This window comes from Phocoena sinus, chromosome 5, assembly GCF_008692025.1.
Source record: "Phocoena sinus isolate mPhoSin1 chromosome 5, mPhoSin1.pri, whole genome shotgun sequence".
NCBI lineage: Eukaryota > Metazoa > Chordata > Mammalia > Artiodactyla > Phocoenidae > Phocoena > Phocoena sinus.
Genome location: NC_045767.1, coordinates 2,283,436 through 2,306,388, shown reverse-complemented (window position 1 = coordinate 2,306,388; position 22,953 = coordinate 2,283,436). Strand labels below are relative to the sequence as shown.

The 22,953-nt window shown below is 51.9% G+C and overlaps 1 protein-coding gene across 4 annotated transcripts in view; it reads right to left on the bottom strand.

The window, feature by feature from the left end:
• Positions 1-22,953, bottom strand: part of RGS12 (regulator of G protein signaling 12) — a 142,496-nt gene that overhangs the window by 87,337 nt on the left and 32,206 nt on the right. For 2 of the 4 annotated variants that reach the window (XM_032632483.1, XM_032632486.1), the window contains exons 3-4: positions 14,549-14,693; positions 10,115-12,092 (exon numbers count right to left, since the gene is read on the bottom strand). In XM_032632483.1, the coding sequence (XP_032488374.1) occupies positions 10,115-11,992 (1,878 nt within the window). In that variant the 5' untranslated portion in view covers positions 11,993-12,092; positions 14,549-14,693. Of the gene's footprint in view, positions 1-10,114; positions 12,093-14,548; positions 14,694-15,232; positions 15,370-15,398; positions 15,435-22,953 lie in introns of those variants that run through there. The other 2 variants (XM_032632485.1, XM_032632484.1) reach the window with 2 other exon arrangements.

Sequence of the window (22,953 nt, the reverse complement as noted above, 5' to 3'; positions counted from 1 at the left end):
ACTTTGTTATAAAGCAGAAACTAACACACCATTGTAAAGCAATTATACCCCAATAAAGATGTTTAAAAAAAAAAAGATAAGCACAAGTTAGGCTTATCTCAGGAATGCAAGCATGGTTCAATATTCAAAACTCTATCAGTGTAATATACCACGCTAGCATTTTAAAGGAGGAAGCCCATTTGATTGTCTCAATGAACACAAAAAGAACCAAAAAAGAAAGGCCAAAATTCAACACCCATTCATGATGACAAGTATTAACAAATACGAACAGAAGTAATCCTGGCAAGGCAGCTGCACAAAGAAAGCAGTGAATCAATTGTACTTTTATATATCACAAAAGTTAACATTTACAATTTTTAAGTAGGTACCCATTTACAATAGTAAGAAAATGTATAAGGTACCTAGGACTAAATCTGGCCAAATCATCTAAGAAAAAAATCTAATTAACAACATTTATGAAGGTAGCTATAAAACTTTACTGAACGAAAATAAAGAAAACCTAAATAAATGAAGAGAGGTACCATTTTCATGGATAGGAAGACTCAATATCCTACATATGTCAGTTCTCCCAATAAAAAAAGTCAATAGCATTTTATTTTTTGGAGAATTTATTAGCTGATTGTAAAATCTATATGAAAGAGCAAGGCTCAAGCAAAGCCAAGATCAGATAAGGTGATTTGGCCTATCAGATACGAAGACTTACTACAAAGGTACAATCTTGAAGGTAAAGTGCAGTTGGGGTATTGACAGTGGAGGACAGAGAACTGAGACCCACGTATGTGAACATACAGCACACGGCAGAGGGCACCACTGGGCCTCGTGAGAGCCTGAATTTAGTGCTCCAACAACTGGTCGTCCACATAGAGGAAAAAATGTACTTGCCACCACCTTATTCCATTCACAAAAATCAACTCCAAAAAATTTTAGGGGAAAAAAAGGAGAAAATCTTTCTGTCCTCAGGGTAGTAGTGAATGTGTTAGGTCAAAAGTGCAAGATAAAGGCTGACAAGCTGGATGACATTAAAGTGAATAACTTCTGTTCATCAAAATGCCACAGCAGGCCTTCCCTGGTGGTGCAGTGGTTGAGAGTCCGCCTGCCGATGCAGGGGACGCTGGTTCGTGCCCCGGTGCAGGAGGATCCCACATGCCGCGGAGTGGCTGGGCCCGTGAGCCATGGCCGCTGAGCCTGTGCGTCCGGAGCCTGTGCTCCGCAACGGGAGAGGCCACAACAGTGAGAGGCCCGCGTACCGCAAAAAAAAAAAAAAAAAAAAAAAGCCACAGCACACGGAACATGGAAAGGGCATTCATGGAACGCTTGTAATCGGCAAAGGTTAATAGCCAAAATCTGTAACTCCTACCAATTAGAGAGAAAGACAACCCAACAGAAAAATGGGCAAAGTTTTCAGTAGGTCCCTCACAAAGAGGAAATCAAATCTCGGTGCTCGAGGGAATGCAAACTAAAGCCGCAACAAGATACCATTTTACAACTAATAGATTGGCAAAAATTGGAGGAGTCTGGCGAAGGCAAGCTTCGGCAAGGATGTGGAGCGATCTGAGTTCTTACAGTAGCTGGGACGGGACTGCCAGGAAAACAGCACGTTTCTGCACAGTTACAGCATTCTGAGCAAATTGTACTGAGACTTGGGACCTGTACTAAAAGTTTCCACGTCCTGGGACTCAGCAGTTAAATTATGACCAAAGAGATGGTGAGAACTCCAGGTGAGACTGACATTTCAAAGGAATGAGGCCTGGAACACCTCCCAAAGAGGCTGATCTTCTGTCCCTCCTGAAGACACCCACCTGCACTGCAAAGGGTGAGAGGAGAGACCCAGGATTTTTCCCCTGTCTAGAAAGAGGATTTGCTTAGAGTAACGGTTTCTCTCCCCCTTAAGGAGGGGAAGGGGGCAGCACGTGTATAATCTCCTGGATCCCTGTTTGGGGAGTTGAAGGGTGATACTCAATGTGGTTCTCATTGCTCCAGTCCAGGGCAAGGACTGGGCATGGGGGAACCACTGTCGTATTGTACATCAGTAGTTAAAGCTGTGTCTGCTCCAGAGACCTGTCTACTGTCAATATGAACGGATACAGAGACCAAAAGCTTAACACCCGGCCCTGATACAAACCAGCCGTTCCATTCTTTGGATAGACCCTGAGAAATGCCTTCATATACACGCCTGGAGATGTGTGCGAGAATGTTCACCAACGCATCATAGTCATTTTGTGTGTGTGTGCGCGCACACGCGTGGGTGTGTGATGGTGGTACGCCCACACGATGGAATGTTACATAGTTAGAATGGTGAACTGCAGCTGCAGATGGTATCATGGATAAATCTTTGAAATGATATTCAGTGATTTCAAAACAGGTTGCATGAGACTGTGTTATTAAAGCCATTTTTATAAAGCTGAAGAAACAGCAAAACTAATCAATAAGGGCTTCAAGCACTTCAAACACTTCTGATTCTGGCAGTGGCCACTTAGCTCTGAATATTCTCCCTTTTCCTGGAAACTATACAAAACCAAAGAACAGTAAGGGGTGGCATTGCTTTGTGTCTCTGCTCCTTTGCTCCCGTTTCCTTCACCTCAGTGTCCCCCACTCTCTGTCCTACAGACTGCGTCCAGCTCTGGGAAGCCTTGCCCTGCCTATTCCAGGAGGGCCCAAGCGCTTCTCCCCTGCTCCCCCTAGCGCCTCCACCGGCCTGGGTCTCAAGGTCCACACGCAGCACCGAGCCCCCCAGAGAGCGCTCAGTGCACGTGGTCAGAAGGAAGGCCTTGCGCAGAGCGAGCCCATAGGGAGCTAAGGAGCCCAGAGTGCCCTTCCCAGCCCGGCCCTGGCCCCTCTGCCCGGTGGTGTTGTCTCCCCAGACCGCTGACTCTCTCTCCATTGTTCGCTTCCTTTCCTCTTGCTTGGGCAGAGAGTGATGCAATGTTGCCCAAGGGCATTGTTTACAAGGCATGAAGATCAAAGCTGCTGTTTTTAGAGGGAATTATATCATGGGGCCCTAACCTGGCCTTTTTAGTATTCTCCAGAATTTTTTTAGAATCTATTTTAAAACTTCCTCTCATTGTACTAGAAAAACTGCGCAAGATCTGTCTGTTGAATCCAATACTCTCCTGGCTGGATAGCTGATGATGTCATTAGCAATGCCATAGAAATACCACTACAGCTTCCAGTACCAATCCTCACTTTGCTCTCATTAAAAGAATTAAGAAAGTAATTTTCATTTGTTTCTCCGAAGGCATTATTTTTAGTAAGTAAAATATGTTCATATTCCCATAATAAAAAAATCAAAACAACACAAAATAAAATTATAGTGTCCTGGACGCTTCCCAGTTTTCACTTACTAACCTGAGGTAACTACTACTATCTGTTTGGAGTTCCTTTTAATTTTTTCTGTATACTTACATATAAATATATGCATGCTTTAAAATGTCACAGGTTTATTTGGAGGGTACTGAAATACGTTACACAAAAGCGGGATCATAGTAAATATGTACATGTGACCTGCTTTTTCGCTTCGGGCGTCTTGGGGAGCTTTCCACATGGGTAATACCCCGCGCCACCCCCCATGGCAGAGCCCAGAGCCACAGTCCCCTCTCAGTGATGGACATCTGGGCTGCACACCTGCCTGTGCAGCCACACTTCCCAGCCCCCCTTGCAGCAGGGTGCAGTCACGTGACAGGCCTGGACAATGAGAAGCAGCAAGAGCTTGTGCAGCTTCTGCTGGGGCTCCACTGCTCCCTCCCCGCTCCTGCAGGCTCCCCCTTCCACCGCTCCCTCCCCCCTCCTGCAGGCTCCCCCCTCCTCCTGCAGGCTCCCCCCACCTCCTGAGGCTCCCTCCTCCTCCTGCAGGCTCCCCCTCCTCCTGCAGGCTCCCCCCACCTCCTGCAGGCTCCCCCCTCCTCCTGCAGGCTCCCCCCTCCTCCTGCAGGCTCCCCCCACCTCCTGAGGCTCCCCCCTCCTCCTGCAGGCTCCCCCCTCCTCCTTCAGGCTCCCCCCACATCCTGCAGGCTCCCCCCTTCTCCTGCAGGCTCCCCCCTCCTGCAGGTTGGAATGTAGCGGAAGCTGTGTCTCTGTCTGCACCTTCAAGTGGAGGCACAGCCGGGGAACCTGGCTCCTGATGAACGGGGAGCCTCCACACCAGCCCTGGGCAGCCCCACCCAAACTCTTAACAAACTTAATAAAATGGAAAAGCATCCATTTATAAACATTATTTAACTCTCGTCAACAATGTCATACACTCGGCTAAGTCTACGAGTGATGCCCTCCCAGCCCCCAGCCCAATATCTCAGGGCTCCCCAAGGAGGAAACAGTTCAGGAGCATTGCCCGGGTCAGCGCACTAGGAGTCAGAGCATTGGATGTGACTGGGAGGAGGTGGGAAAAGTGGGCCTTCTCTTTGGCCGGTTTCCCTCCAGGCTTCCACAGGAGTGAGGGGTCCCAGAAAGCCGGGATCTGGCCTGAGCTAGGGTATAAAGGACCAAGAAGACAGTGACAAAGCCCTCGTAAAGGAGCATCCTGCAAAGGTGACTGACTGGACAGAGAACTGGTAGGACTCAGACCAGTTGGTGACTGAGTGCAGTGCTGTAGCCCCTCTGAGAGCTGGCTTGCTTTGTGCGGACACAACAGAAAGGCTGCGTGCCAGACGTTCAAAGGGAACGTTTAATACAAAGAGCTGTCAGTATAACATGGAAGCAATCATAAACACAGAGACCACTAAAGACCATCCTAGGGCTGCAAGAGAGACAGAGACAGAAACAGAGAAGAGAGCGAGGGCGCTATGGGGAGGGCGTCCTGGCAGTGGCCGCTCCCCAGGCCTGGGGTCAGGTGTGCTTGCCCCTCACTGGTCACAAGCAACACCCCTCAGGGGCACAGGCGGCCAAGGCTGGCTTAAAAGGAGAAGCTGGGAGGGGGGGTGAGAAGTCCACTAGGGGTGTGAAAAGCTCCAAGGTTTCCCCAGAACCCACGAGGCCATGGAGGGCTGTGCCCACGCGCAGCGCTGCGGCTGCACCGGCAGGAGTGGAGGCCCAAGCGGGGCCATCAGCTGCCTGGCTGAGCACTGAAGGCTCCACACACACAGGCCCCTCGGCAAAGACCGAGACGGACCGGCTCCAGGCATCGAAGGAGATCTCTGCCCCGTCCGTCACTAGCTGACCTCTAAGCGAACCAAGCCGAGACCTCGTGGCCACACACAACAAAGAATGCACCGGACAGAATTTGCTCAGAAAAGCCCCTAAACAAACAACAACAAACAGCAAGGAGGGGAGAGCGCATCTCCGCTCCCGGGACAGCTGCGCGCTGCGCGGGGCGCCCTGCTGAGTTTCTGGGTTGCGCGAAGATCAGATGTTGTGTGCAGAGGGCGCCAGATGCTGGGCTGAGCCAGGCGGCCGAGTCTCTCGCCTCTTAGTGCCCAGCGCACACCTCTTTGCCAGCGTCGGACCCTGGAGCTGGGCTTTGCAGACGGTGCTCTGCCGGCGCGGGCTCAACGGCCGGCTCTGCCAGCGGGGCTGCGCTGGTTCCCGTCGGGCTGTTTTCCGGGCGGCGGGAGCAGGCTGTGCCCGCATCCTGCTCAGGGCCATCGTTCTCCGGCAGCCTGTTCCCCGGGCAGCCCTGGCTGCAGCCCCACGGCCTCCTCCCCTTGGTGCTAAGCCTCCGCCTTGTTGCCACCCTTGCCCCTCTGCCGCTTCCTCCCTGGGGTTCCGTTAGCACTCGCTTGGCAGTGGGCCACCTCTGGTCTGGCTACCGATTCTTCAGGCTAACGTCTCCCTGTTCAAATCGCTGGTGTGTTTTCTGTCTCCTGGACAGATCCTGGCGGACACAGCCTGATTTTGCACAGAGTAAGACACTGAAGCCACTGTCACCACGGAGAGGAACTGACAGTAACTCCGGACACCGACTGCTCGACCTTCCACAGCCTCTGGCCCCTCCCCGTCCTGCTCCTAACGCCTCTTCCTCTTCGCATTTCCAGCACTTCCTTCCTCATCCCTTCCTGGCCTGTCCTCCGCTCATCCTGACAAGCCGCCAGCCAGCTCGAGCCAGGCCAGGAGGGACACCAGGAGGCCCACCTTAGGATCCTGGAAGCTTCTGCCGCTCCAGCAGGGGCTGTGGGATTAGACTGCACTAATAATGCAGGGGAACCCAGTTAGCAAAGACCAATGGATACACTTCCAGAGATTAGAGCTGGAACGCAATACAATACAATTTATTACTACTTATTTTTAGATAAATCATGTGTCCCATCACGTCATGAAAGGAACGCCACCTGGCTGTGGGCAAGTCGCTAGATGGGTATAAACCCTACTCTCCTTGTCAGTAAGATAATGAGCTCATAGGGCAAATAAGGAAATAAAGCACACTGCAAACACTGAACGCTACACTGCTACTTTCCAGCACTGGGAGCATCAGTCCCACGTCAAGCACTTCATTCTTTTGTTACAGTATAAGCAATAACAGCCAATACCTTCGTTTTCACTACATTTTTGTTGAAGGTTAAAGAACATTAAAAAGAAGCCCAAGGCCCTCCTAAGTATAGTCCACTGCTCTCTGACAAAGGGGCAAAGACAATACAAGGGAGCAATGATTGTCTTTTCTACAAACGGTGCTGGAACAAGAGATAACCGCATGCAAAAAAAAAAGTGTATCTAGATACAGACCTTTAACTCAAAACGGATCATAGACCCGGATGTAAAATAAAAAACCATAAAACTCCTAGAAGAGGGCTTCCCTGGTGGCACAGTGGTTGAGAGTCCGCCTGCCGATGCAGGGGACGCGGGTTCGTGCCCCAGTCCGGGAAGATCCCACATGCCACGGAGCGGCTGGGCCCGTGAGCCATGGCCGCTGAGCCCGCGCGTCCAGAGCCTGTGCTCCACAATGGGAGAGGCCACAACAGTGAGAGGCCCGCGTACCGCAAAAAAGAAAAAAAAAAAAAAAAAAAAAAAAAAAAAAACTCCTAGAAGATAGCACAGGAGGAAACCCAGATGACCGTGGGTTTAGTGATGCCTTTTTGGTACAACACCAAAGGCACGATCCACCAAAGAAAGAATTGATAAGCTGGACTTCATTAAAATTTAAAACTTCTACTCTGTGAAAAACAATATCAAGAGAATGAAAAGACAAGCCACAGAATGGGAGAAAATATTTGCAAAAGACACATCTGATGAAGGACTGCTACTCAAAATAAACAAAGAACTTAGGTGGCACAGTGGTTAAGAATACGCCTGCCAATGCAGGGGACACGAGTTCAATCCCTGGCCCGGGAAGATCCCACATGCCGTGGAGCAATGAAGCCCGTGCACTACAACTACTGAGTCTGCGCTCTAGAACCCACGAGCCACAACTACTGAGCCCGTGTGCCACAACTACTGAAGCCCACACACCTAGAGCCCGTGCTCCGCAATAAGAGAAGCCACCGCAATAAGAAGCCCGCGCACCACAACAAAGAGTAGCCCCCGCTCGCCGCAACTAGAGAAAGCCCGCACACAGCAACAAAGACCCAACGCAGCCAAAAATAAAAACAAATAAATTTATATTAAAAAAAGGAACTAAAGGCCTATTTCTTTAAAAAAAAAAAACTCAACAGTAAGAAAACAAACAATCTGTTAAAAATAGGTCAAAGATCTCAACAGACACCTCACCAAAGAAAATATACAGATGACAAGTAAGCATATGAAAAGATGCTCAACCTCACATGTCATCAGGGGAGATGCAAAGTAAAACAACAGTGAGATGCCACTACCTACGTGTCAGGACGGCAAAAACGCTGAACACTGACACCACTAAACTGGGGCCCAAATGTGAAGCAACAGAAACTTTCATCACTGCTGGTGGGAATGCAAAACGGCACAGCCACTTTGGAAGACAGTTTCTTACAAAGCTAAACATTCTCTCATCACACGAGCCAGCAATCCCACTCCTTGGTACTTACCCAGAGGAGTTGAAAACTTATGTCCACACCAAAACCTGCATGCGCACAGATGTTTATAACAGTTTTACTCAAGTTGCCGGAACTTGGAAGCCACCAAGGTGTCCTTCAGAAGGTGAATGGATACATAAACTGTGGTACCTCCAGATAACGGAATAGTACTCAGTGCTAAAGAGAAATGAGCTATCAAGCCATGAAAAGACATGGAGGAACCTTCAATGCATATCACGAAGTGAAAGAAGCCAATCTGAAAAGGCTACAGACTGTATGATTCCAATTATACGACAGCTGGAAAAGGCAAAACTACGGAGACAGGGAAAAAAATCAGTGGTTGCTGGGGGAGAGCAGGGGAGGGCTGAACAGGCAGAGCACGGAGGACTTTTAGGGCAGTGAAACCACCCTGTCTGATTCTACAATGGTGAATACACGTCACTATAATCTGCTCAAGCCCACAGAATGCGCACCAGCGACAGCGACCCTAACATAAACTATGGACTCCGGGGTTACTGACTGTGACAAAGGTACCCTCTGGTGAGGGATGCTGATGGTGGCAAGGCTGCACGCCTTTGAGGGTAGAGAGAACTCTCTGTGCCTTCCTCTCAATTTCGTTATAAACCTAAAACTGCTCTTAAAAATAGTCTTTAAGACAAGAGAGACGACGAAGCCCAAGGTTTGACTCATGAGCCTGCTTCGTCCTGACTGCTGAGCCTTAGACAAGTCACTCAGCCCTCAAGGACCGGTCACCTCGCCTGGAGAGCAGGGAGCGCGGCACCCTGTCTCTGGGCCTCCTGAGGTCAGAGGCCCTTGTGGGGCGTCTAAGGCTTGCCACCAAGTGAACGGGCATGAGGGTGCACCGCAGTCTGCCAGACAAACACCATTTATTCCTGCCGGTGTAACAACTCACAGGCACAGTGGCAATGGAGAAAACCCATTTGTGGGTTCTGTTCAAAGAGGTGGTGAATTCCCCAATTTCTGATAACATTTTAGCCACCTTCCAGGGCCTTCCCTCCCTAAGCCCTCCCCCAACCAGGGAAGCCCAGGCCGAAGCTGCCGCCCACGCCGCCCACACTGCCCACACCGCAGGTGAAAGGAGACCCCAGCCCATGCAGTTCCACCGAGGGAACGGGAGGGAAGGTGCGCACAAGGGCAGAAGTCCCGCTAGCCCGGCCACTGTAGGAATTCAGTCAAAACCTGCATGACTACAACTGTGTTTTACACAAAAGCACAAATCTATGCTTAGATACATCACAGTGTTACATGGTCGTTTAGGGGAGCTAAAACTATGGGAGACCTGTCCTTTCCTTCGTCTTTAAGTTTTCTCTGAGGTGTTCTACGATGAAAAATAGTAAGACTTGGGAAGGGGACGGATCCTGAACAAAACGTTCAACAAACTCCACAGCCCAGGCCACAGCGCTCCTCCAGTCTTTGGAGGGTTTTCCTGTGGGATTTTCAGCTGCTGGGAACAAAAATGTGAGCAAACGCAGAAAAGGTGTTTTAAATCACAAAGGTCCTCTGAGAACGGTTCCTTCCAAGCCAGCCGAGCTGAGGGCCAGCCCTCCTCTCACTGCGGCTGCGTCTCAGCCTGCCCCGCCAGCACAGATGCCAGCACCGCCCCAGCCTGCCAGGGCCAGCCCTCCTGCTGTGCTGAGTCCCTCCCCCGACTCCGAACCAAGCTCCTGGCCCCGCCCCCAGCTGTTTGATGCTCAAGCCACGAGCCACTGCCAACTTCAGCTGGCGTTTTTCTCGTAGCAGGACTTTCTCAATGAAGGAAACACCAAGGTGAAGCTCCCCGTCCTGAAGCGACCAGTCTCTGTGCTTCAGAATTTTCTCACTTCAAAAGGGCCTGAGGCCTCAGCCACTGGGGCCAGAGACGAAGTGGGCTTCAAAGGGGCTGCCGGAACAGGCCCCTCCAGCACCCACGGCAGCAGGAAAGGGTGGGCAGCGGGGAGGAGGGCCTCCCCCTGGCCAGGGGGTCACCATCTCTTCCACCACCACCTGTCCCACCTGACGTCCCGCCCCGCCCCACCCAGAGCCAGGGCAAATCCAGGCAGACGTGCCCTGAAGCCGACACAGGCCGCCAGGGCAGCCAGAGGAAGGCAGGACTGGGAGCTGGGCAATGAAGGTGCCGTCGCACATCAGTAACTGACCGAGTTATGAGAGCACGCTCACCTTTCCTGACCCTCCCCTAACAGGCTTACCTTTTTGTCTTCCTTAGTCTTTCTAACATTTCGATGGGGGCCAAAAATGTTCTGCATCCCGAGAGCCTTCCTGGCCCAGTCCCTTTTCTGGGTGCTGGGCACGGGCTGCGCGGGGCTGCCCTCCAGCCGGTAGCGGTCAGCGGGAATCTTGCTCATGGGAGGGGGCAGTGTGCCACAGTTGATGCTGGACCAGCCGTCGGTGGAGTCCGTGTAAGACTCCTGGTCACTGGTGTGCCCGCACTGCCACTCCTGCAGGACGTGGACCGGGAGCCACCGCTGGCCAAAGCCACCACCGGGGCCCGCAGCGCCCCTCTTGGAAGGAGGAACCGAGCACCGCAAGGATGCCGGGGGGCCTTCCACGTGAGGAGTGGGCCCCAGGTGCTTACCGAGGTCCCGGCACCTGTCGGCCTGCGGAGCGGCCTCAAACGGGGCCCCCTCGGGGTCGTGGCCGAAGGCCCCGTTCCAGGGGCCGCCCCGGGGCTGGGAGCCCCGCCCGACCACACCCTCCCAGGCGCTGCCGCTGGGGCCGTGCCTGCTCGAGCTGGCGCCCAGGTCCAGCACGAGCACCCGGCTGCTTCTGTCCTCGTGGGTGAAGTTCCCGATGCCGCTGTCGCTGTTGCTGCTGGTGCTGGTGTTCTGGTGAGCGTCTGCGTCTCCGTCCGCAAAGGCCCGGGCCCGCACGCCCTCAATCAGTTCGCCCATGTCCCGGTACAGCACGGAGATGAACTGCAGGACTGGAAGCGAGGACGCAGGGAACTCCAGGCAGCCGTTGGTGTCAGGGTCGGCTGTGCACTCAAACCCGAAGCGCCGGGCGATGCCCTGGTGGATCTTGTGACTGAACAGGTCCGGGTCCACCATGAACACGTGGCAGGACGTCCGCAAAGCGCCCTCCTCCTCCTGCGCCAGGCTCCCGTCGTCGGCCGCCTGCATGGTCACCAGCCCGAAAAACCTCCTGTCGTCTGGGCACACGGCGCTGAATGCCAGCCTCTCGGCCGGGTATCGGGCCACGACAGCCGCCTTGTCCGTGCAGAGCTGCACGCAGTCGTGCATGATTTGCATGGTCACCAGCGAGTGGATCTTCTGCTCGGCCCGCAGGCGCCGCAGGCAGCCCCGGATGGCCTGCACGCTGTCCGATTCCAGGCTGCAGCTGGTGGACGGCAGCTCGATGGAGCCCAGGTAGCCCACGACCATGGCCACGTTCAAAATGCTCGCGTCCACCCCAAAGTCTTCGTGAGTCTCCAGCCCAACGCTGAAAACAGAGTCATCATTCACAACTCCCGGTATCTCCTCCTTAGATAGCAGGCTGGTATTTGGATTATTTACACTTTCATGGCCAAGGTCAAATCGCCCAGTGGCTGATTCTGAAAGGGATCTTTGTTTCAGCTTCAAGGGCTCTGAACTGCTTGCCCGAAGACCGGGCTTTTCAAAGATCATGCTGAGAATCCCTCCGGACTGCATTTCCTCAACGACCCTCTCTGCTCTGTTTATACCTAATGCCTTCGAGTCGAGCTTGGGCTTCAGCCAGCCTTTTCCTTCATAAAATCCAACCTCTTCATCACTGGAGCAGGACTCCAGGTGGCCGATGCCCTCACCAATCACCATGTGCAGGACACCAGAACATTTCCCAATTAACTTCACCACGTCCTCATGGGATGCTGTCTTCACGTTGATCTCGTTGACAGCAAGTATCTGGTCGCCAGCACGGAGGCCCACAAAATCCGCAGGGCTGCCTCTCATGACACAGCTGAGCACACAGGGCGCCTGCCCGGAAAGCGCAAATCCGTACCCCGCCCTTCCTCTGGCCACCTCCACGCTCCGCATCCGGGGGGGCGCCGTCCCGAGCAGCGGCCGCTCCCCCAGGTCCCCCGCTCTGTACATCTCAAAGTGCTTCCGAGACCAGGAGCATAGCTCACTACGCCGGCGGATCCGTGGTTCAGGGAATGCTGGAAGCTACCATAGTTCTCCTTGAAATAATGCCCTAAGGAAGAAGAATAAAGAGCTCGTTGTTAAAGATCTCATATTTATACTGCTTACTGCTACTACCCAAACATAAAAAGATAACTCACAACAAAACCATCACAGGGGGGCTTCCCTGGTGGCGCAGTGGTTGAGAGTCCGCCTGTCGATGCAGGGGACACGGGTTCATGCCCTGCTCCGGGAAGATCCCATATGCCACGGAGCGGCTAGGCCCGTGAGCCATGGCAGCTGAGCCTGCGCGTCCGGAGCCTGTGCTCCGCAACGGGAGAGGCCACAACAGTGAGAGGCCCGCGTACCGCAAAAAAAAAAAAAAAAAAAAAACCATCACAGGAAGAGTCTCTCGTTGCCACACAAATGTCAACGTGAAGGAGACACACTACCTCTGTGCAAATCTTAAAGTCAGCCGAAGAAATCTTCCAGAGCAGAAGGCCTTTCCCAGGGCTGCTGTCCTCCCCAACTCGGATCTCGCCAAGGCTAATCCCACCCCGGGTTTGAGGAACACAGGACTCCCGCAGAATCTGCTTCCTCCCTGTCTGGATGGAAAGAGGAGAGCCCTTGGACCCTAATCACTCAAGGGTGTGGTCCAAGAACCAGTGCCCAGCTCCCCGGAGCTCCCTGCCATGCACTGAGCCAGGGGCAGAGCCGAGGGTGGAAAGGCAGCTGCGTGACCCCTAGTCCAGCCCCGTCTTTGATCACAAGCTCCCTCCACGCAAAGTTCTCCCCCAGGAAGGGTTGTCAGCTTGTTTTCCCTCATATCCACCACCCTCGCTCAAGTAATTTATTTTGAACAAAGCACCGCGTGGAGAAAACACATTAGTCTGAAATATAGGGTTGGCCAAAAAAGTTCGTTTGGGTTTTCCCATAAGATGTTACAGAAAAACCCAAAGGAACTTTTTGGCCAACCTGATACTATAGAGGCTGCCTGACAGCACAGAGGAAACAACCAAAAAGAGCAAAGGAATTTAAACTTAACTGTTCCAGGGGGATGACTTCACAATAGAAAGTAGTGGTTGTCACTGAAAAAAAACCCATGTCGGGATCCCCAAGACCACCGCTGGGTTTCCAACAGGAGGACACGCAGGGCTCACGTATACTCAAGGCTCTGATCCATCACAGTGAAAAGCTGTGAAGCAGAACCACTGAAGGGAGAGGGCCTGGGGGCGAGGTCCAGAGGAAACAGGCACTAGCTTCCAGAACCCCGTCCCGTGGAGTCACGCGGGCCACACTCCACCCCCGAGCGACACGCTGTCCCCAGGGAAGCTCGTCAGAGACTCAGAACCAGGGCTCTCATTGCGGGCCCGCAGGCTCCGCGGGCCCCTCTGCCGGGCACACACCGAACTCCAGCCCCGGGGAGGGGGGAAGGGTGTCAGCACAGACATAGCAGGGGAGGCCCAGGGAGCCCCCCATCCCAACACCCCAGCTCCCGGACGCCAGCCCAGGGCCAGCCCCGCACACAGGCCTCGCAGAGGGCAGCAGCCAGGCCCGCTGGGAGGACTCCTCTCCCCACAAAACCCTTTAGAGATCACTTTGAAAAGCAATACAGTGAATGATTGTATTGTGAAGATCCAAAACATAAGAGAACATGTTTTTTAAAGAGTATATGTTTTTTAAATAATTGTTTTAAAGTTGTCAGGAGAAACTCTCACGTCTTGGGATAAAGTTTCCAGTAACAGAAGCGTAACTCAGAGTAACTGATGTATACACACCAAAAAGTGAAAGAACTGGACAAAATGGCAAGTATACTATTCGATGACTCCAGCAGCAGCTGCAAGTGACAAAACACTGACATGCAGGTCGCATGCTTGAGTAGAATTATTTCATGACAGTAAGAGTGGAAAGACAATTTATTTATAAACTGCCATGTTATTCAATATCTAAGTGATACTAAATTAATCATTTAAATATTAGGACTGGAATTTATTTAATATTCACCATTAAAAATGTGTATATTAAAGTCTGCCATGAACTATGCTTTAGGGTCTTCTCATTGGATCTTCTAAAGGGGTGTGGGCTACACAACACCCCAGAGGCGCCACATCCAGATCCCTGGAACCTGTCACCTCATGTGGCCGAGGGGACCTTACAGATGTGATGGAGTGAAGGGTCCCGAGATGGGAGGTCACCCTGGATTCGCCGGGGGCGGGGAGGGGGGCCGTGATCACAGGGTCCTGGCAGAGGGAGATGGGAGGGCGGTGGGAGGGAGGAGTCAGAGAGCAGAGCAACGGGCCTGGAAGGGGGGGAAGGGGCCTCCCCGGGGGCCTCCAGGAGGAACCAGCCTTGCCTGCACCCGGCACTGATTCTGGACTCCTGGCCCCAGACTGTAAGGGCGTAAATCTGAGTTGTTTCAAGCCACTGAGTTTGTGGTCACTTGTTTCAGCAACCACTGGAAAACTCGCAAAAGGGGAATCGCCCTATTGGTGGGGAGAGGGGATGCAGTGCACGCGTGACACATCCCACCTGAAAAATGCTCACAACAGCGTCTGGCTCCCGGCAGTGTAGGCTGTCACCGTGAACTCACTGGGACAGGGTTAGCGAGGCCCTCCTGGTTCCTCCAGGAACAGAAAACCCCCGGCTTTCTCTTCCAAACAGTAACAGATGTTGCCTGTATGAAAAAAAATAATTTCCCAGTTTTATATGCAGAATTACTCCATGATTCATCCGACCACCGTGGAGTCACAATACTGTGTGACACAATATTCAATGACAGTCTTGTAGGTGGTTTACCCAAACATTTCTATTAGACTCTTACTGTCATGTTCTTCTATCGATTAAAAATAGTTTCTAATTCATACTAGTAATATCTTGATACCTAATAATCACATTTTGTAATCCAACCTACAGGTTAATTTTTCCTTAAACTGTACCAGTTAATAGTAAAACTGGTGGAACAGTGAAATTCAGAAGAAACCCCTGGGCGCTAGTTTCCAACCTCACCCAGCACGTCTGCCACCCGGGCTCCCGCTCTCGCTCCTGCACTCAGAGGCCCCGGCTTCCGAGCTCTGAGCAGAGGCCAGCCCCGACCCACTGCGCACGGCCCAGGTGATCCACACGTGGGTGACAGCACTTGCAACACCCCGACTTGAGACCGTCTGCTACGGGCTGAATGTTTGTGTCCCCAAATTCATACGTGGAGATGCTAACCCAGTGGGATGATCTGGAGGCGGGGCCTTTGACAGCGATCAGGTTGGATGAGGTCATGAGGGTGGAGCCCCCACGATGGGACTAGTGTCCTTATGGCTCCAGAGGAGACACGGGAGCCCCTGCGCTCTGCTCTTCACCATGTGAGAAACCAGGAAGTGGGTCTCACCAGACTCCGGATCTGCCAGCGCCTTGATTTCGGACTTCCAGCCCCAGAACTAGGAGAAATAAATGCCTGGGGTTTAAGCCCCTCGGTGTAGGGAATTCTGCTACAGCAGCGGAGCGGACGAAGACATCATCTCATCAGCCAGCCTCCTTGTTTCGCAGAAAAGGTAACCAGGTCGGAAAGAAGTGCTTCTTCCAAGGGCCACCTCCCAATGGCTCAGTCAGCTAGGACACCAGGGCCTCCCCTCTCTGCACACCCCGCTACCACCATCAGCCACTCATCCTTCAAACCAACGAGATCTAGAAATAAACACCAGGTGCCTACCCCTTTCCACGGTTTAGATCTGGCACAAAATGAGTCCTGTCCTGATGAATTTCTCCACTCACAGGCACCGAGTGAATGCCTACCTGGGCCAGGCAGCGCCCCAGACCAAAAAGCTACAGAGAGGGTCCCAGCCCTGCCCAGCAGCCCGCCGTCCCCAGAGAGGGAGGGGCAAGAGGAGGCGAACAGCCATCACTCCGGAGCAGGGCGAGTGCCAGCCCCGGCCCTATGCTCGGGTGCCCAGGAGTCTGCGGCAGATGGGCCGGGAAAGCCATCCCAGGAGGGGGCGACTGGCACAGCCGCAGTTCAGCCTCCACCTCTGCCCATGAGATGGGCGATCTGTGGGGACAGCGCTGCGGGTCTCATGGCTGTGCCGCAAAGGCGACAGATGTTCACGGGGCAACAGGCCGAGCTGAGCACGGGGTCAAAAGACCAAAGCAACAAAGAACAACCACAACAGGGCGCAGAAACGAGCGGGAGGGAGAGAAACTGAGGACCAGGAGGCAGAAAGCACCCAGCGCACGGAGGAGAAGCGGGAAGTCCAGGAATAAGGGCAAGACAGCCCCGGAACGGCAGCAGTGGGGAAGCTGCACGGTCCACGGCGTGCACCACGCCGCTCTGGGGGCTTTACACTTAATAACTCATATGAGTGAAACGTCGCTATGATGTAGGTACGATTATTATTCTCATTTTGCAGATGAGGAAACGGAGGCACAGAGAAGTGAAGTAACTTGTCTTCAGCTGCACAGCTAATCAGTGTCAGAGGTGGACTTGAACCTGGCTGTTCTGGGCTTCCTCTCTCCCCATGCAGAGGGGCTCAGAGAGGAAGCGGAGCGGTGGTGGGACGCGCCCAGCAGCAGACCCCTGCTCCTCAAACCCATCCCCAAAGCCACTGTGTCCCAGCAGCTACCTACAACCACCACCCCAGCAGTGCCCACAGCGCCAGCACCCGCCACACACCACCTCCCCTGACAACCCTCAGGGACACACACGCGCACGGAGGACCCAGCACACCCCCGGCAGACACACGTCAGGATGCACGCTGGTGGTCCCTGTGTTCCGGCCACCTCATCCCCCCGGTCCATTCCAGCGCCCGTTCCCGACCCCTGCGAAGCCCTCCCGAGGCGGCCACTCCGCCTGCAGCAGTGCCCAAACCACCCGGGAGGATGCGCGGGTGGACTCCGCTCAGCAGGGCCACTTCCAGGCCCCTTACTGCCACCAACAACCAACGCCCTCGCCAAGCTTTCCTCCTGAAAGGGCCCCTTTTCCACTGCCTGCCACCTGACGCCCCCCACCGACGTCAGGGAGACCCTTCACCTGTTCATCGGTGTCACCGGGCGCCCACTGTGTGTGGGACTGGGCCAGACACGGGGCTGCCTCAGGAGGGAACGGTCCCTTCCTGTGAAGACCTCTCCGCAAGGGACCAGGACCTGGAGGCTCCGACGGCAGCAGCTTCCCGAGGGCGTCTGCACAGCTGCTGCTCGGGCCACGCGGCCTGGTGAGCGGTTCCCAAGGGACCCTCCAGGGAGGCAGCCCAGCTGCTGCGCTCCGCGCATGGGGCAGCACTGTCAGCTCCACTGTCCCTGTCCCCTCTCCCTGAGGACCCACTTCCTCTCTGAACTCAAAGCCCCCACATGGGTGACCCCAAGGCCTGACCCCCGAACTCTCTCCTGAGCGCCAAACCCATTTCCTGAGCTCTCAGCCGCCCATCACCTCTCTCTGCATGTCGACACCCAAACACACCTTTGCTGGAAGCACCCTTCTCCTCTTCCTCAGCCCCAACATCCGCCTAAGCCCACCCACCCTTCTAGGCACCAGGCAGTGCCTTGGTCATCCCCACTTCCCCCTCCAGGCCGTCCGTCCCACCCCGCCGCACCGTCCCCCTGTCCCCAACACCTTCCACCCACCTGGACGGCCCACCCCCCGCCTTCTCCGTCCCCCCTCCTCCTCACTTCAGCGGCCGCTCTCGCGGTCACCCCTGTCCAGCCTGCTCCTCTCCGGCCACACGCTGCCCCTGTGCCCCGGAGCCCCCCGTCACACCAGCCCCCTCAGCCGTCCTGCTTCTCCCGCCCACCTCTGCTCCCTCCACCCCGCCCGCCAGGCATCAGCCGAGGGACGCTCCTGTCCCCCGACTCATGTCCTCTGCCCCCATCCGGGGACCCCCTCCCCCGCAGGAATGGCCTGGGCTTTCTTCACAGCATGTGCTGCGGGGCCGCCACGACATAGGGCGCCCGGGCCCCTGTCCAAAGCCACGTTCCCAGCCCCGGGGCTCTCAGCACTCCCGTCAACCCCGCAACTCTCCTCTGGTCACTCACGACCAACCAAACCCACCCGGCCTTCACCTCCCTGCCCTCAGCTCGTGGCCTGTCCCCTCCTTTCCAGAGAAGAAAGACACCCCGCAGGCCCTCCTTCTGCAGTGCACACCCTCCCCCTCCGTCAGGCCAGCTTCTCCCCCAGGCCCTCGACGCCATCCCCACCACCTCGGGGGGCTGACACCGCCCGCCTGGGTCTGAAAACACCCAAGCCTCTCTAGCCCTAAAAGAAGTAAAACCCCTCAGTTGACTCCTGAAAGCACTGAAAGCATTTCCTCTAAGATCAGGAACAAGACAAGGATGTCCACTCTCGCCACTTTTATTCAACATAGTTTTAGAAGTCCCAGACACAGCAGTCAGAGAAAAAAAAAAGGAAATAAAAGGAATCCAAATCGGAAAGGAAGAAGTAAAACTGTCACTGTTTGCAGGTGATATGATACTATACACAGAAAATCCTAAAGACACCACCAGAAAACTACAAGAGCTCATCAATGAATTCAGTAAAGTTGCAGGATACAAAATTAATATATAGAAACCTGTTGCATTTCTATACACAAACAATGCACTATCAGAAAGAGAAACTAAGGAAACATACTCCCATTTACCACTGCATCAAAAGGAATAAAAAACCTAGGAATAAACCTACCTAAGGAGGTAAAAGACCTGTACTCAGAAAATTATAAAACACCAATGAAAGAAACTGAAGACAATACAAACAGATAGAAAGATATACCATATTCATAGATTGGAAGAATTAATATTGTTAAAATGTCCATACTACACAAAGCAATATACAGATTCAAAGCAATCCTTAATAAAATGCCAAAGGTATTTTTCACAGAAATAAAACAATTTTAAATTTTGTATTGAAACACAAAGACCCCGAATAGCCAAAATAATCTTGAGAAAGAAGAATAGAGCTGGAGGAATCCCACTCCCTGACTTCAGACTACACTACAAAACTACATTAATCAAAACAGTATGGTACTGTCACAAAAATAGACACATAGATCAATGGAACAGAATAGAAAGCCCAGAAATAAACCTACACACTTATGGTCAATTAATCTATGACAAAGGAGGCAAGAATATATTGGGTTGGCCAAAAAGTTCATTTGGATTTTTCCGTAAGATGTTATGGAAAAATCCAAACTAACTTTTTGGCCAACCCAATACGATGGAGAAAACACAATCTCTTCAATAAGTGGTGTTGGGAAAACTGGACAGCTACATGTAAAAGAATGAAATTAGAACATTCTCTAACACCACATAAAAAAATAAACTCAAAAAGGATTAAAGATCTAAATGTAAGACCAGAAACTATAAAACTCCTATATGAAAACACAGCAGAACACTCTTTGACATAAATCATAGCAATATTTTTTGGATCTGTCTCCTAAAGCAAAGGAAATAAAAGCAAAAATAAACAAATGGGACCTAATTAAACTTAAAGACTTCTGCACAGCAAAGCAAACCATCAATAAAATGAAAAGATAACCTACTGAATGGGAGAAAATATCTGCAAATGATATGACCAATCAGGGGTTACAGCTCATACACTCAACATAAAAAAAGCTGATTAAAAAAATAAGCAGAAAAAAAAAAATAAGCAGAAGACCTGAATAGACATTTTTCCAAAGAAGACGTGCAGGTGGCCAACAGGCACATGAAAAGATGTTCAATATTGCTAATCATCAGGGAAATGCAAATCAAAATCACAATGAGATGTCACCTCACACCTGTCAGAATGGCTATTATAAAAGCAACTATACTCCAATAAAAAAAAAATTTAATTCTAGAAAAAGAATGTCTATCATAAAAAAGAACACAAATAACAAATGTTGGGGGCTTCCCTGGTGGCACAGTGGTTAAGAATCCGCCTGCCAATGCAGGGGACATGGGTTCGATCCCTGGCTCAGGAAGATCCCACATGCCATGGAGCAACTAAGCGCGTGCACCACAACTACTGAGTCTGTGCTCTAGAGCCCGCAAGCCACAACTACTGAGCCTGCATGCCACAACTGCTGAAGCCCGCGTGCCTAGAGCCCATGCTCTGCAACAAGAGAAGCCACACAATGAGAAGCCCGCCACTGCAACGAAGAGTAGCCCCCGCTCACCGCAACTAGAAAAGCCCATGCACAGCAATGAAGACCCAACACAGCCAAAAATTTAAAAATTAAAAAAAAACACAAATGTTGGTGAAGATGTGGAGAAAAGGGAACCCTTGTACACTGTTGATAGGAATGTAAATTCGTGCAGTCACCATGGAAAACAGTATGGAGGTTGCTCAAAAAACTAAAAATAGAACTACCATATGATCCCGCAATCTCACTCCTGGGTATATACCCCCCAAAAAACAAAAACTCTAATTCGAAAAGATACATGCACCCCAATGTTCGTAGCAGCATCATTTACAATTGCCAAGATATGGAAGCAACCTAAGTGTCCGTCAATAGATGAATAGATAAGGAAGATGTGGTATATACACACATTGGAATACTACTCAGCCATAAAAAAGAATGAAATTTTGCCATTTGCAACAACATGGATGGACTTGGAGGGTATTATGCTAAGTGAAATAAGTCAGATAGAGAAAGACAAATACTTATCACTTACATGCAGAATATCATTTATATTACAATAAGTATCACTTATATGTGGAATCTAAAAAATACAACAAACTAGTGAATATAACAAAAAAGAAACAGACTCAGATACAGAGAACAAAATAGTGGTTACTAGTGAGGAGAGGGAAGTGGGGATGGGCAATATAGGGGTAGGGGATTAAGAGGTACAAACTATTATGTATAAAATAAACTACAAGGATATACTGTACAACACAGGGAACACAGCCAATATTTTATAATAACTATAAATGGAGTATAACGTTTAAAAATTGTGACTCACTATACTGTACTCCTGTAACATATAATATTATACACCAGTAACATATAATATTGTACATCAACTATACTTCAATTAAATAAATAAAATATCTGCCCTGCAAAAAACAAAATAAAGCAAAACAAAAAGATGCAGCCTTAAGCAAAGGTTATCACAAACAGGAAACAACCATGGCAACAGAGTCTGAAAAAATCCACAATAACCCAGGGCTGGAGGACAGTCCGGGGCAGTTTCCACAGAAGGACCAGGAGATGGAGTACCACAGGAAAGCTAAGAGACCAGGAGGATGGATCCAGGGGCTATCGGGGGAAGGAAAGCAGTGGATAAATTCAGTGAAAAGCTTCCCTGTTCATCTGTCACTGCATCACCCACAGGGCAGCCAGAAAGGGTTTTCCCAAACGAGTAGGGTATATTTGGGGTTGGATGACTTAAATTGTAGCTTATGTGGAAAACACAAAATTCTCTTTGGAGAACTTTGGAGGCAGCTGAAATTGAAGCCAGATTTTAGCATTTGGTGGGATAGTTGACCTCATTTGACTTTAAAAAAAAAAAATAAGTGGGAAAGGAGAGAAAGAAACTGGAAGAAATAGCAGAGGGATCCAATAGCAGCTTAAACAAAGGTAAGATTCCCCCCAGTCCCACCCCCCACAACTCAGGGGACACAGGCCACCGTGCTCAGGTCCCCAAAACAGAGAAAAGCACTGCGGTTTCGTTGCCAAGTCTCAAGCCACAAGTTATGCCGAATCTCAAGGAATGGTTTGCAACCAGGCTGTTTCTGCACAAGAAACTGGTTACCACAGCGCCAGTGGACACAGCGCCAGTGACGGGTGGATGGGTGGATGGGTAGACGGATGGACAGATGGGGAATGGGGAGATGGATGGGGGATGGGAGGATGGATGGGGGATGAATGGAAGGATGGATGGGGGATGGGTGAATAAATAGATGGATGGGTGGATGGGGTGATGGATGGATGGATGGGGGATGGATGAGTGGGTGTGGGATGGGGATAATGAATATATAGATGGATGGAGGGATGGACAGATGGGGATTGGGGGATGGACGAACGGTGGGTGGATAGATAGACTAAATTCATTTGTGGTGGTCAGTGTTTGCCCAATAACACCTCTCTGCCTTGTTGGTCCAAAAATTAATGGAACACTTCCCAGAGCTACAGAAAGACAAGAACCTTTCAATTCAAAGGGCCCACCAAGTGCTAAGCAGGGTAAGTGAAGAAGTCCCACCAAACCTTCAGAGAGAAAGGTCTCGTATGAAGGAAGAGAACCTGCCAGCAGGTGTCTGAGGACAGCAGAGCCCAGCCCTCAAGGTGCTACGGCTGCCGCACACTTGCTGAATAGGCAACAGGCAGGTGGAGGCCAAGGCTGGGTGTTCAGGTGCGGGTACACCAGCCATGCTCACCAGGCACTTACGTGAGTGAGCTGTACTATTAACGTACCCCCGGCCAGATCTTCAGCCTGTGGCAGCTCTAAAAGGTGAGGGTAGCCAGAAACAGCAGCACGTCCAGTCCGGCCATTTGAGTGTGATGGCCACGCACACGCAAGGGAGGCGCTGAGACAAGGCACTGCGAGTCCACCCCTGCGCCAGCCGTCAAGAGGGACCGGACACCCCTCAGCCGGAAGCAGAGTCCCCATCTGCCTGACTCGGGGGGTTCTTTTTATTCACCCATGACACAGCCTCCCACCCAGTCGGGGTGGCCCCAGGAGGGCTGGGCCCTGGCCTCCACGCACACGGCAGCAGAGGCACAGACTGAATTTGACAACCAGACAGACAGACAGGTGCGCTGCGGGCGGTGCTCCGGACCCACCCTCCACCGCCTGCTGGTCGGTGGCCGGAGTCCGGATACACCAGGCCAGAAGCACGTGCCACACTCCCCCGAAAGGACTTCTTGGCCTCTGAAAAAAGAAGGGAGGGCTCTTTATAAGAGGACCTCTGGTCGGGCAGTGTCTTCTGCGTGCAGAATTTCACACCCCTCTCCGGAACACCAGAGGCACTAAAATAGCTC